This window comes from Pelodiscus sinensis, chromosome 1 (assembly GCF_052426305.1).
Source record: "Pelodiscus sinensis isolate ZL-2025 chromosome 1, ASM5242630v1, whole genome shotgun sequence".
NCBI lineage: Eukaryota > Metazoa > Chordata > Testudines > Trionychidae > Pelodiscus > Pelodiscus sinensis.
The window spans coordinates 98,373,847-98,388,066 of record NC_143052.1 but is presented as its reverse complement, the minus strand read 5'-3'; the positions used below and the strand labels follow the sequence as shown (position 1 = coordinate 98,388,066).

Here is a 14,220-nt window from a genome sequence, read left to right as displayed (position 1 = left end):
TGTACCATATATAATCTATGCATTTAAAGTTTCTTGCAAAAATAATACTGATTTTTTTTATAGTAATGTAATTATAATATAAAATTATTTGGGCAGATATTCCAATTTACAGTAGAGGCTAAAAATTCATTCTTCACACTGGTAAACTACCGAGAAAATACAATTTCAAGCCAACAGAAAGTGTATAGAAAACAAAAATATATTTGCTTGCCTCAATTATGTTGACACTGATTTTTTTTCTTTTTCTTTGATTAGGTCTTCTTGCAACAGTGCCTTCTAACACAAATGGAAATGGAAATGGTGGCCTAATGGGATATTCACCAGGAGAAAACATCTCTGGTTGTAGTACCACAGGTGGTAAGTAAAATCTCCTGTTCTGACAAATATTGGAACTGGGAAGTAGGGATGTTAAAATGCATTTATTCAGGTAAATGTGTAACTCCTGAAACTCATTTACACGCAGTGGTGAGAGGACGGCTCCCTGGGAGCTGGAGAGCACAGGGAGCCAGCTTTTAAGCCGGTTCCCCATGCACAGCAGTTCCAGTTAAGCTGCTTGGTGTGTGTCATTTTCTCCCCCTCCCCCCTGGCGGGATCACAGGTCCCCATATTCTCCTAGTAGCTATGCAGGAGTCAGCTTCCCACATGTACCCACCCCCTCTGTGATTGCCATGGGGCAAGAGGCTCCTCGTGAGCTAGTGCTCCCAGGGAACCAGCTTTTAAACCTGCTCCCCGTGCATACCAGCTCCCACGGGGCTGCCTGCCTTTACCACTCCCCACGTTACTGCCTCGGTCTCAGAAGAAACAACGCGGGGGGAAGGGGGGAAACCAGGATCATGTTAGGGGGGCAAGCAGTTTCACGGGAGCTGCTACATGTGAGGAACCAGCTTTAAAAGCTGGTGCAGAGGCAGTAGCCCAGGGAGTGTCAGGGTGGGCAGCTCTGTGGGAGCTGGTACACATGCAGCTCCCTGTGTGCACTCCTCCCTCCCTCCCTCCCTCCCTCCCCCCCCCCCCGCTACCTCTGATACAGAAGCAGCAGTGGACAGGAGGGGGCGAGAAGCATGTGACTTTGCATTCTAACCCAGGAGCCTAGGTTTATTGGTTAACTGTTACACATTTACACTTTCACATTCCTACTGAGAAGTTGCACAAATTCCTTAAGTTAACTCCCTAGCTATCTTCACAAAACCAGTTTTGTGAAAACTGCTCTTAAGAATATTTTCACATCCTCTCTTCTACCATTACTCATTTTTGCATGGTTATATAACACTGATAGCTGCTCATCTGAAGAATAGATATATTCAGCATAAATAAGTAAAACTTTTCAGGACTGTTTTAACCCTTGTAAAAGTATTAATGCATGTTGAGCAATTTTCAAACATGTTTGTGCATCTGTTCACCTCCTTTATGTCATTTGATGGTAGTGACGTAATAGATTGTAGTCTGATTTAATCTATTTGAGGCAAGGCACATTTTTGCCATATTTGTATTGTGCCTAGTACTTTGGAACTGAATAGTCTAAGCACCACCAGAGTACACATAATGATGGTAAAATACCCCAAATATGTCTACGATACCTATTGTAGAATTTTTCCATTAGGTTTTAATGAAAAATATTTTAGCCTACAAACATTCTTTAGATTATGTACAGATGTTAGTGTTTTATATACATAATATAGGGAGTATAAGATGTTTTTAAAAATGCTCTGAAACTTAAACATCAAAAGCAAAACTTTAAAAGGGGCTTCAATCCAGCATACAAAATTGATGGGTACAATTTTCAGTTACCAATTTTTTGTGTACGTAAACTGCATTTCTAATTTTCATATTAGGAATTTAAGTCTTAGTTCCCTGGTTTATGAATAAAGATCTGAATTTGAGCAAAACCTTGGACATATAAACATTTTCCCATAACTTTACAGGCTATGGTGGGGGGGAAATAAAAAAAAATTGACCTCGCTTTATAGTTTTAGGGTGCAGTATTCAGTAATTCCCATTGTAAGTATGTATTTAGCAATTATAGACTTTCAGACATTATAGTTATTTATTAAATGTCCAATCTGGGCTGTATTCTATGCTAAATTTTAAAAAATGTCCTTTTTTTCAGGAGCTCAAATGGGAAGCAATGATGGTCATACAGGGGGCATTCAAACATGTGCCCTCGGAGACTCACATGCAGGATCAAGTGGAATTCAGCAGCACGGTATTATTCAGCAAATAAAAAATGTGTTCAAAGAGGTTCTCGCTATTCTTGAAATTGTTAAAATCCCTAAAAACATCTCCCCCTCTGGGTGACAGCAGAATTCTAAATTTGAGCTTGGCTCATTTTTCTTTGTTGAAACGTAAACATGTAATGATCATTATTTAACATGATCTTAACTTGTGCTTCAAATAAGTCATGGACAATAGTGTAGCTTTGTTTATTTAGGGGTTTGACAAAAGGGTATTTTACAATAGCTTTTGGAAGGACACCCACATAGAAATCAGAGATCTGTTCTTGTCTTCTCTTACAAATGACACCTAAGATAATTATAACTGAAAGAGCTTGCAGGAATTAAAATTTCCATTTGTTTGCTTTGTGCATTTGATAGCAGTTTGTGTAGAGTCATTTTTCTTTCCAATATAGACAGTCAATTTCTACAGTTTGTATGCGAAAATAGGAGAAATATATTTTTCTTCTTCGAGTGCTTGCTCATGTCCATTCTGATTAGGTGTACGCGCGCCACGTGCACGGATTCCGGAGCTTTTTTTCCTTAGCAGTATCCATAGGGCCAGCAGGGAGCCCCCTGGAGTGGCGCCGGTATACCGGTGCATATATACCCCTGCTGGCCCTCCCACCCCTCAGTTCCTTCTTACCGCCCATGAAGGTAGCTGGAGCATGCCTCAGGCTGATAGCCTATCTCTTAGCAGCTTATTTCTTATCTGTTGTATTATAGTTCTGGTTGAAGTTTTTATCTAGTTAAGTAGTTGTTAAGTGCTCTAAATATTTAGTTAGTTAAGGGAGCAGTGGAACCCTTCAGTGAGGGGAGGGCATGCCAGGGCCCCAGGGCTTTAAACCCTGTGCTTCCTGCTCCAAACCTATGCTCTGCGGAGATCCCCACTCCGACTGCTTAAAGTGTCTGGGTGAGGCCCATCAAGCTGAAAGCTGCTCTATCTGTAAGAGCTTTAAGCCCCGGACCAAGAAGGAGAGGGACTCCTGGCTGAAACTCCTGCTAATGGAGTTGGCACTGCAGCCTCAGAGCGAGGAGCGGCCTCACTCTGCCCGCAGCGCACCGTCGGCAGCACCCCCATTGGACAACAAGGCACCGAGGCACAGATCGCAGTCACCGGTGCCGAGGGCCTCCAAGAGCTCGAGGGGATGCTCGGTAGAGAGGAGTGCCCAGACGGTGCGCCCTAAGGAGGGGCACCTGTCTTCTAAGTCCTCCAAAAAGAGGCGCAGCCCGGATAAGGGCAAGAGCCCGGGGCAGCCCGTGGGGCTAGGAGAGGTCCGTTGGCCCTCCATCCCAGAAACTTTTGAGGCGGCCCGGGGCCTCATTCACATGGCTGTGGATGAAGGGGAGGGCCCGGTGCCGCAGGAGCGGACCGCGCCGGCACCGGCCTCAAGTGCCCCCCAGCAGGCTATGGCCAGGTCGTGGGACCCTCTGGGCGAAGGGCGGGCCTCGGCCCAGCAGCAGTTTTTCTCGGAGCCGGGATGAACACCGGCACCGACCCCGGGCCCCTTCCCGACGGCACCGGGAGCGAGTGTGCTTGCGGTGCCGACGGTACCGGTGCAGGGTCCGGTGCCGCAGACAGCCCCCTGGGCGGTGCAGGGCCGCGCACCGTACTATGCGCCACCTGCGGTGCCACAGCAGGCGCCCCGCATGGCACCGACGCTGATGCCTGTCCCGGCACCGATCCCTGCTTACTCCTTGGGAGCGCAGCAGCAGAGCGCAGCGCCGCTGCACATGACGGCACCGGAGGGTTATGTACCGGCCTATCAGATGCAGCAAAGGCCTCCACCCATGCCCCCACCGGCACCGCGTGCGGTGCACAGGGGCAAGCCATCAGCCATGGCAGCCCAGTGAAGGGTGCAGGCTTCATCGGCCCCTCCCTGGTCAGCATCAGAGTACTCTTCGGAGGCCGAGTCAGTGGCTTCGTCCAGGTCTTCATATAGGTCACGGCCCCGTGATAGGTCCCGCTCATCGGTCAGATCATCTCACTGGGAGCCGGTGGACCAGCAGCAGTGGCAGGGGCAACCCCAGTGGGCTTTCTGGACGCCCTGGGCATACCACCAGGCCCAGAGCCTCCCCCTACGGGGCTGGCAGCGGGGTCATCCCGAAGGAGTAGCACTCCGTCCGCCACCCCCTTGACAGCGCCCCCACCTGGAGGCAGCTCGTCTATGGTGGCGATGCCAAGACCCCCGGTTATTGGTCAGGGGCAGGGGGCTATGTCCCAGCCGGGCGCAACCTATGTGGACATCTCTGCCCAGGGGGAACCAGGGGCACAGAGAGCTGAGGAGGAGGCAATCCCCTCAAGGGAGTTCTCGTCGTCTTCACCAGACGAGGCCCTGGCCGACCCCCGCGCCCCAGCACCCGTCTATGGACTCCAGGGCGCACCAGGAGCTGCTCCGAAGGCTGGCGGTCAATCTTGCGGTCCAGCATGTGGAGGTTCATGAGGACTTAGATCCTATGGTGGACATCATAGTGGCAGCGGGCCCTGGTCGAGTGGCGCTCCCACTGAATAAAATGGTGGACAAGCTGTCTAAAACTCTGTGGCAGACGCCGGCTTCCATTGCACTGACCCAGAAGGGGGTCGAGAGAAGGTACTATGTACTCCAGGAGGGGCACGAGCATCTTTTTACCCACCCGGCTCCGGGATCCATAGTGGTTCAGGCCGCTGGGCAGAAGGAGCACCAAGGGCCTCCAGGTCCTACTCCGAAGGTGAAGGAGCCTAGGAGATTGGACCTACTTGGCCGGAAGGCCTATGCCACGGGGGGCCTCCAGCTACGTATAGCTAATCAGCAACTGATGCCGGGGCGTTATGCTTTTAATACATGGGCGTCTATGCAGAAATTTGCCAGCCAGCTTCCTCCCGAATCCCGCCAGGAATTCGGGGCCCTGAAGGAAGAGGGACAAGCTGTGGCGCGTACCTCTCTCCAGGCGGCCTTGGACGCAGCTGATTCGGCAGCCCACACTGTGGCCACAGGGGTTGTTATGAGGCGTAGTGCCTGGCTGCAGGTGTCTGGCATCCCACCCGAGGTGCAGACCACCATTCAGGACCTGCCCTTTGAGGGGCCGGCCTTGTTTTCAGAGCAGACTGATTCCAAGCTGCATGGCTTGAAGCACTCAAGGGCAACCCTGAAGTCGCTAGGGATACATACCCCGGCGCCTCAGAGGCGCTTTTTCCAGACTAGACCCTACCCTAGAAGGGGGCAAAACAATGATAGGGGTCGCAGGAGAGGCCGCAACAATAGCCGCCCTGACCTCTTCAGAGGCAGGCGTAGGGGCCCTCGGTCAGACTCCGAGAGAGGCTCCGGTCCGTCACCCGGTCACCAAACTCAGCCCTCATTTTGAAGGTACGCCAGAGAGCAGAGTACCAGTAGCACCTATCTGTCCGCCCTTTGGAGACCGTCTTTCCCTTTTTTACCAGGAATGGTTAAAGATCACGTCGGATCGTTGGGTCCTAGACCTGGTGAAGCAGGGATATACTATCCCCTTCCTTTCCTACCCTGCCTCCCATCCCCCTGCCCCTTCCCTTTTCAGGGACCCCTCTCACGAGACACTCCTTCGGCAGGAGGTGTCCAACCTGTTGATGCTAGGGACCATAGAAAGGGTGCCCCCAGACGTAAGGGGAAAGGGTTTCTACTCCCGCTACTTCCTAGTACCCAAGGCGAAAGGGGGCATGTGTCCCATACTAGACCTCTGAAACCTGAACACCTTTATAAGGAAGACAAAGTTCAGGATGGTGATGCTAGCCTGCATCATCCCATCGCTCAGAAAGGGGGTCTGGTATGCTGCTCTCGATTTAAAGGATGCGTACTTCCACATTTCAATTTTTCCAAGTCACAGAAAATTCCTTCAGTTCACGGTGGGACAGGACCACTTCCAGTTTATGGTCTTCCCTTTTGGACTGTGTACAGCCCCGAGAGTTTTTACCAAAAGTATGACGGTGGTAGCCGCGTTTCTGCGGCGGCACAGGGTCCAAGTGTTCCCATACCTGGACGACTGGCTCATAAGGGGCAAGTCTCGAGAACAAGTGTTGGGTCATGTCTCAAGGGCCAGGGTTTTGTTTGAGGGTCTCGGCCTCCTCATAAACAAGGCCAAATCACTGCTAGAGCCCATGCAAGTCATAGACTTTGTGGGGGCCCATCTGGACTCGCCTTTGGGCAAGGCGTCCCTACCGAGAGACAGATTTATGACCATTCGCTGTCTGGTAGTAGGTCTGCAGGAGTTCCCGACTACGACGGCGAGGACCTGCATGAGGCTCCTAGGCCACATGGCGGCGGGCACTTACATGGTCCAACACGCCAGGCTACGCATGCGCCCATTGCAGTGGTGGCTCAAGGTAGCGCACAACCCCTTGAGGTCGCCGCTAGATGCAGTAGTGATTATCCCTCAGGACATTCTTTGTTCCCTGCACTGGTGGAAGGACGAGGGCACGGTGTGTGCGGGGGTCCGATTCACCAAGCCGTCCCCGTCAGTGCAGCTGGTCACGGACGCTTCGGACGTGGGATAGGGCGCTCACCTGGGCAACCTCAGGACGCAAGGTACGTGGTCAACAGAGGAGGCTCACCTCCATATAAATATCAAGGAGCTGTGGGCGGTCAGGTTGGCCTACAGGGCGTTCCTTCCCCACTTACAGAACAGAGTGGTGGCGGTGCTGACAGACAACACTACGGCTCTGTTCTATATAAACAAGCAGGGTGGGGTGCGTTCCTCTCCCCTGTGCCGGGAAGCCCTAGATCTATGGGAACTGTGTATAGCCCACGGTATTTTCCTGGAGGCATCTCACCTTCCGGGAACCAGGAATGGGCTAGAGGACAGGCTCAGCTGTTCGATCCAGGCGCACGAGTGGGTGCTAAGGTGGGATGTACTTCACGAGGTCTTCCAAAGGTGGGGGTTTCCCTGCCTGGACCTGTTTGCAACTCTGAGCAACGCCAAGTGCGGGGAGTTCTGTTCGTACATGGGGCACGGTCTGGGCTCTCGGGGAGATGCGCTGCAGGTCAGCTGGCTCAGGGGCCTACTCTATGCCTTCCCCCCGTTCCCTCTGATCCATGACACACTCCTCAGAGTGCAGAGGTTCAGGGCTCGGATCATCCTGATAGCACCAGTATGGCCTCGGCAGTACTGGTTCACCACCTTGCTGGATCTGGCTGTGGAGGGCCTGCTCAGGCTACCCCTAGTGCCAGATCTAATCACTCAGAGCTGCGAGGCTGGGGTGGCACTCCACCTGAGCCTTCCATCTCTCCACCTAGCAGCGTGGCTCCTCAGTGGCTCTCAGTGATGGAGCAAGCCTGCTCCAGAGCAGTCCAGGAGGTCCTCTTAGAAAGCAGAAAGCCGTCCACTAGAGCCCTTTACGAGGCTAAGTGGAAGAGGTTTACTTCCTGGCTGGAGGGCAGGACGCTCGCTCCAGGTGAAGGAGCGGTTCCAAAACAGGGCCTGGCCACAGCCTCCCTAAGGGTGTACCTGGCGGCCATAGCGGCCTTCCACGCCGGGGGGGGGGGGGGCAAAGGTCTATCTTTGCCAATCCCTTGGTTAAAAGGTTTCTAAAGGGAGTTGACAGGTTGATGCCATATGAGAGGCCTCCGGTACCGGCTTGGGACCTTAACCTGGTCCTGACAGTCCTTATGAAGCCCGCGTTCGAGCCCCTGGCTTCATGCTCTTTAATACATCTGTCCTATAAGGTAGCTTTCCTCGTGGCCATTACCTCGGCCAGGCGGGTGTCAGAGCTTAGGGCTCTCACCTCAGAACCACCTTACACAGTGTTTTTTAAAGATAAGGTGAAGTTGCGTCCACACCTGGGGTTTCTTCCCAAGGTGGTCTCTCACTTCCACATGTCCCAAGATATTTACCTGCCAGTGTTTTACCCCAAGCCACACGCGTCGCCCAGGGAACAGGCTCTGCACTGCCTGGACGTTAGGAGGGCGTTGGCTTTTTATATAGATAGGACACGAGAGTTTCGTAAGTCAACTCAATTGTTTATTTCAGTGGCGGAAAGGATGTGTGGTCAGCCAGTCTCGGCGCAGCGTATATCCTCGTGGATTACTTCCTGCATTCGACTGTGCTACGAGGTCGCGGGTAGACCACCGCCGCGCATAACAGCACATTCCACTAGAGACCAGGCAACGTCGGCGGCGTTCCTGGCCTGCGTGCCGATCTTGGAGATCTGCAGGGCAGCAACCTGGCCATCGGTGCACACCTTTGCAGAACATTATGCAATCACGCAGCCGGCCAGGGAGGATGCTGCCGTCGGGACGGCAGTTCTGTGTTCTGCAGAATAATAAAATAATAGTCAGTCACCTTCCGACCCCGCCTCCGGAGGGGGGACACGGCTGGGGATTCACCTAATCAGAATGGACATGAGCAAGCACTCGAAGAAGAGGTTACTTACCTCGTAACTGTAGTTCTTCAAGATGTGTTGCTCATGTCCATTCTGCATCCCACCCACCTCCCCGTGTCGGAAGGAGCCAGCAAGAAGGAACTGAGGGGTGGGAGGGCCAGCAGGGGTATATATGCACCGGTATACCGGTGCCACTCCAGGGGGCTCCCTGTTGGCCCTATGGATACTGCTAAGGGAAAAAAGCTCTGGAATCAGTGCATGCGGCATGCGTACACCTAATCAGAATGGACATGAGCAACACATCTTGAAGAACTACAGTTACGAGGTAAGTAACCTCTTCTTCTAAAGAACAAGAAGTCTTGGGACACTTTTTGTCAAACAGGTGTCCACATGACACAATTCTTACCCTCGTTGGCCTTCCATTTCAGTCTCAGTAGAGGTTAAGGGTTGGCAGAAGAGATTCAGAGACAGGACTTCACTCTCATTCCATATGAAGCACATGTTTGGGCAGAATAGGAAAACTTACTCTTGCTTTGGCTGTTCATGATCTGTTGATTAAAGATTCCAGCCTTGAGGGCTATCAAGCAGTTGAAATGAAACAAAAGCTTCTGGTTCAGAACTGAGGCTCCTAGGTAGTTTGATAATATAAATAATAATAGAAGATGATGATGAAACAATTTCTTGAAATTTACTTTCATATTTTCCCAGTTCAATTGTGCTGTTGACTGTTATTTTAATTAAATAGTAAAGAAGATGACGTGAATGAGTATTAACAAAATTATAGTTTGTAGTAATTCACGAAGGGAAGACTGTGTGTGTGGGAAGGGGGGGGGGGCGCGAATAACTGGTCTTTATCTTGAGAGAACTTTTGAAGATTTTTCTGCAAACAAGAATGTTTTCTTTCCAGGCATCTGTGTTCGGGAATTCAGAGTTTTGGGTTCCATTGTTGATCCAAAAGCTCTGTGGATACAAACATATAATTGTAATAAATAAAAGAGAAACACAAGAATGATTGAAGTAAATGTGTATTGTATTTTAACAGGTTACTCTCAAGGGAGCAGTATTTTACATTATGCCCATGGAGACAATCAGCAATCACATTTACTGCAACAAGGTGACTTGCATTCTAAAAGATGCCATTTGGATACATACAAAGCAAAGTAGTTTCTCAAGTTAGATATTGATTTCATTTTACAGGAAGAACAGGAAGCACTGGCATCAGCACTGGGAAACGCCCAAATCCAGAAAAGGAAACTCAGAGCACTGGGTTGAAAGTCCAGCGCCAGAGCACTAATTAGATTGGTAAGAAATGAGAACTCTAAAACATCTTGTTAATGAGCTAAATTACTACATAGTAATTTGCACCCATTAATGTACAGCATGTATGCCATTGCATGGTGTAAAGCAGTGGTTTTCAAAGTAGGTGTTGCAGCCCACTATTGGGTCGTGGAATGTCATGCACTGGGTCATCTTGCTGCACAGTAACCAGGCGACCTGCAGGGGTGCTAAGGCATGCCTCTTGCCTGTCCTGGCCAATAGGAGCCAGGGAGTGGTGCCTGCAGGTGAGAGCAGCACGCAGAGCTACTTGCGTACCTTTGCCTAGGAGCCAGATCTTCTGGCTGCTTTTGGGGTGCAGCACAGTCCACGGTGCCAGGACAGGCGTGGAGTCTGCCTTAGCACCCCTGCTGTGTTCTTGACCAGGAGCTGCTGGAGGTAAGCCTGCACCCCAGTCTCCTGCCCTGAGCCCTCCCCAGCCCGGAGTCGCCTTCTGCACTCCAAATCTCTCATCCCCAGCTCCACCTTGGAGCTTGCATTCTAGTCAGAAGGTATAAATATGTTAGGTTGTGGGCCTCAATCATTTTCTTCAGCTGGGTCACAGGGGAAAAAAGTTTGAAAACCCGGGAAGCAATTTTATGTAGCTACTGATTGAAGGTGGCTGAAAGGGAACAGGAGCTGTGCTCTGCTTTCTCATGCACACGGATGTGGTGGGAGTAGGAAAGCCAAAAAAGAAGTTCTTTGAATGCTGGTCCCTCTCTGTATTCTGCTGTGGATGTTCATGTGCCTTAGACTAGTGAATTTTTTGCAAGCAGTGTTTATAATTCAGTGCCTGTGCCCCTACACTTCTTATAAGTACATAAGGGGGTGGGGAGGACTGACTGCCTCTTCAGCTCCTTACTGCCACATGGCCTATGTCTGAACCACCAGTGTTCAGAGCTGCTTCTTTCTCTTCAGCCTGATCCTTCAAACCTGTAAATATTCATGTTTATCGGTTTTATCTTTAGTGTAGCTTATACCAATACAACTATTAAAAACATTAACGAATAGTTAAAATCTGTCTCTCTGGGGACTTATGTGTAGAGCCATGCACGGTTGCAAAATTTGTATCCGCTATCTGTATCTGCAAAAACAAGCTGCAGCTGTCCACGTCTGTGGATGCAGATACCCATGGATATAAAACTTGTGGATTTGTAGGGCTCTATTTATGTGCATTCTGATGTGGAAATTAGATTATGCCGAGATTAACTGTCTTTAAAAGGTTGCCTTTCTGGACAGTGATGACCACCTGTACTGCCTTGGGAAAGTGCCTGTGACCCTTCCATCAAATGCAACAAACATGTATCTGTCAAATTACAAAATATATTACGGACTTCATGAAAAATATTTTCCCTCAGTTGATTATTTAATTTTTTTTCCTACAGCAATGTTGGAAGAGAGGATGCTGCACAGAATGTATTGAGAGCAAAATATTGTTGCGCTGTATTGGAGCTGAAGAATTGTGAGAATGCGTGTATTAAAGTAACACACTTTTCATAAATTTGTTTCAAATGTTCTGAATTGTTGTAAACAAGTTCAGTTTTTGGAATGTTTTTATTTCTAATTGGCATTTGTATGGTTTTTAACTTTTTAATGACTTTCATAAAGGGTAAATTGAGATTTGTATATAAAGCATTTGGTGAGGAATTTAACTTGAATGTAAATACAAACATTCATGGTTAGTGATAGACTCATCAATATATTTTTGATATTTCATGTACCGTAACAGTAAAGACAGGAAGGTGTAATGGCTGTTCTGTAAAATAGAAACTTTGTGGGCAGAATTTGAGAGGTATGGAGGTTTTTAGACTACTAGACCTCTGTATGATCCAACTTCTGCATATTTTCATAATGTTTTCATAATGTAAGAGCTTAGGACTGTGTTAAATTAAAATACAGTAGAGTTGTAACCTGTATTACATGCAGCTGTATATAAGTCACCTGCCATTTATTTCTGTCAAGATGTTGTAAGTTGTCATGTATATGCCCCAGTCCTTGTATTTCCCACTGCCTTGTTCAGTTAAGCTAAAATTACCTTGTTTAATAAAAGTGTATATACAGATGTATTGGTTTTAATTTATTTTGAGTGTGTGTCGCGTGCAAGTGCACATGTGCTATTTGTTGCTGCTGTGGTGATTATTACCCAAAAAAACTGTATGGGGGCAGGAGAAAGATGATCTTCAGATTTAGAATAATTGACTGCATGGCTTCCTTTTTATTATTTCCACAGCTTTTCATAGTAGCAGAGCTAAAATTGTATGCAGGTTACTTATCTATTGAAGTAGATATATTAAAATCTAATTATGAAAAGACCACGTGACTAGAATGTAAGGCTGCAAAGTCTAGGTCTCTAAAGATTAGGAAATGCTAGAATTAAGATTTCCAGTTCAACCTTAATTCAACAACCTTTTTCAACCCTCCCTTAATGTAGCCCCGTTGCATACTATTTTTTTCCACATGACTTCAGTCCCACCTCATCTACTGGATGCTTTATATAGAATTAGATGCCTTGCTATGCTGCTATCTGTGCTACACCTAAAGGTGTCATTCAGCAGCCTTGCAGACAGCCTTTTGCTTACTACAACTAGTTTGCTCTTCTGCAGCAGTAGAGATTTCTGCAAATCTGCTCATAGTTTGCCTCAGTCTGAAATTTTCAGGTCAGTTGCAAAGATTAGAAATTTTCCAAGAATATAAGGACCCCAGAAGGAACAACCTGAATTGTTACATATTATAGACAGCAAGGCCAATTTACGGTGTTGGTGGATAAACTAATAAATTCTCATTTAAGTTGCTGAGATTTATTCTTATCAGCATCTTTTCAGATGCTATATTAACGTTGTGTGTTGGCAATTTGTGCAGGACCAAATACTGCTCTGCACAACATGATGCACTTCCCGTCTAGAATGATAGTTTTAGATCCACTTCTGTTCAGTGACAATGTTTTGGGCAGAGAGAAATTTTAATTAAAAATACTATTAAATAAACACCCCTTGTTTTTCATATTGTATGTTCTTTGTCTGTGGAATCCCCTATTGTTTGAAGTGAAGAGTGCTTGAGACTCTTCCTGCAAAAATTGCTGAGCACTAAAGCAGAGAGCCAGATGTGAAGCAGTTTTCCTAAATTAGATCAAATAGTTTCTAGATAACATACAAAACCACTGTTTTAGGGCTCTAAAAACTTGAAGCACATGGAATAAAAGTGTGAAATGTTTTTGAAAACAACTGTTCATGTTGTCAAAACAGACATATTGAAAGTGCTGTACTAGTCCCCGTTGACAACAAACATACCATCCAAGCATTTTGCTGCACGTCAGTGTCAATGTCTCTCATAATTTTGGATATCTGGGCTGCTCTCCTATCTCTACCGCTCATGGAAGTGGGTCAGCATTTAGGTGCTGCATGGGGTGTCCCTGCCCCCTTTACTTTTGGTTGCTGCCAGTTTCTTTGCCTCCACAGAAGCAGCAGATGGTGGTTTCTTCTGCCCTTACACCTTCTGTTTTCCCTTTTCTGTCCATTTGGGGGAGGGCAAGGGAGGAGCAGTGCTTCTCCCTAAGTCATTTAAGCCTCCACTGCATGGTCTCCCTACTAGCTCTTCTTCTTACTGGCTGGCAGGGCAGCTAAAAAAACACTGGGTTAAATCCAGGCAATGCTCTATATGTAAAGCCTCCCCTCCAACTGGGCACTGTTCTATAGACACTGGAAGTGAAGCACCCACAGGAACAGCACATGAAGTAGTAGTTACTTTGTGCAGTTACAATGGATCTTCAAGATGGGTGTCCCTGTGCGTGCTCCACTACTCGCCCTTCTACTTAGAAATCCAAATCCTTGATTTCACAGTAGAGAAGGAACGGGGGCTGCATCGTGCACGCAATCAGTAGCACCGTGAGGTGGCTGCTGTGGATGGGCTGCACAACCAGACACGGCTAAAAAAATTCTCAGATCGCCAGCATGAGGATGCACCAACAGCTGAAGTGATGCACCCACAAGGACACATCTCAAAGAACCATTATTTCTGCACAAAGTGAGGAATTTCTTCTCTAGCAGAGAACAGCCAGCTAGTAGTCTGGATATTCAAGATGGCCACTAGATCTCCTTTTCCCTACTGCACTTGTACTGAGAACCCTAACACACTATCCCTTCAAGCCACTGATGTCAATGTTGGATTTGCATAAAAACGTGTTCTGACAGGGACAAGTATTGGAGCCATCAGCATTCTTTGCAAGAACCTTAGTGCATATTTCATAAGGACAGGGTGGTGCTCGGAACTCCAGAATCCTTTATTCTGAAGGTGTGAACTCTTCTTTCCATGCTTCCTAAGAGAGAACTTTACCTCCATTCTCTCCACAGCCACGTCATACCACCAAAAAGAGGT

The 14,220-nt window shown here is 48.1% G+C and overlaps 2 protein-coding genes across 3 annotated transcripts in view; both read left to right on the top strand.

The window, feature by feature from the left end:
• CRY1 (cryptochrome circadian regulator 1) overlaps window positions 1-11,911 on the top strand; it is a 61,385-nt gene extending 49,474 nt beyond the window's left edge. The window contains exons 10-14 of one of the 2 annotated variants that reach the window (XM_075938376.2): window positions 256-357; window positions 2,105-2,200; window positions 9,578-9,649; window positions 9,733-9,837; window positions 11,235-11,911. In XM_075938376.2, coding sequence (XP_075794491.1) covers window positions 256-357; window positions 2,105-2,200; window positions 9,578-9,649; window positions 9,733-9,833 — 371 coding nt within the window. In that variant the 3' untranslated portion in view covers window positions 9,834-9,837; window positions 11,235-11,911. The remainder of the gene's footprint in view (window positions 1-255; window positions 358-2,104; window positions 2,201-9,577; window positions 9,650-9,732; window positions 9,838-11,234) is intronic. The other variant, XM_075938377.2, reaches the window with a different exon arrangement.
• On the top strand, window positions 5,626-7,608 carry LOC149525608 (uncharacterized). The gene is given in 2 exon segments (XM_089781618.1): window positions 5,626-5,921; window positions 5,923-7,608. Coding segments are annotated over 2 exon segments (1,083 nt in total). The 5' UTR covers window positions 5,626-5,627; the 3' UTR covers window positions 6,712-7,608.
• Window positions 11,912-14,220: the final 2,309 nt, after the last annotated feature.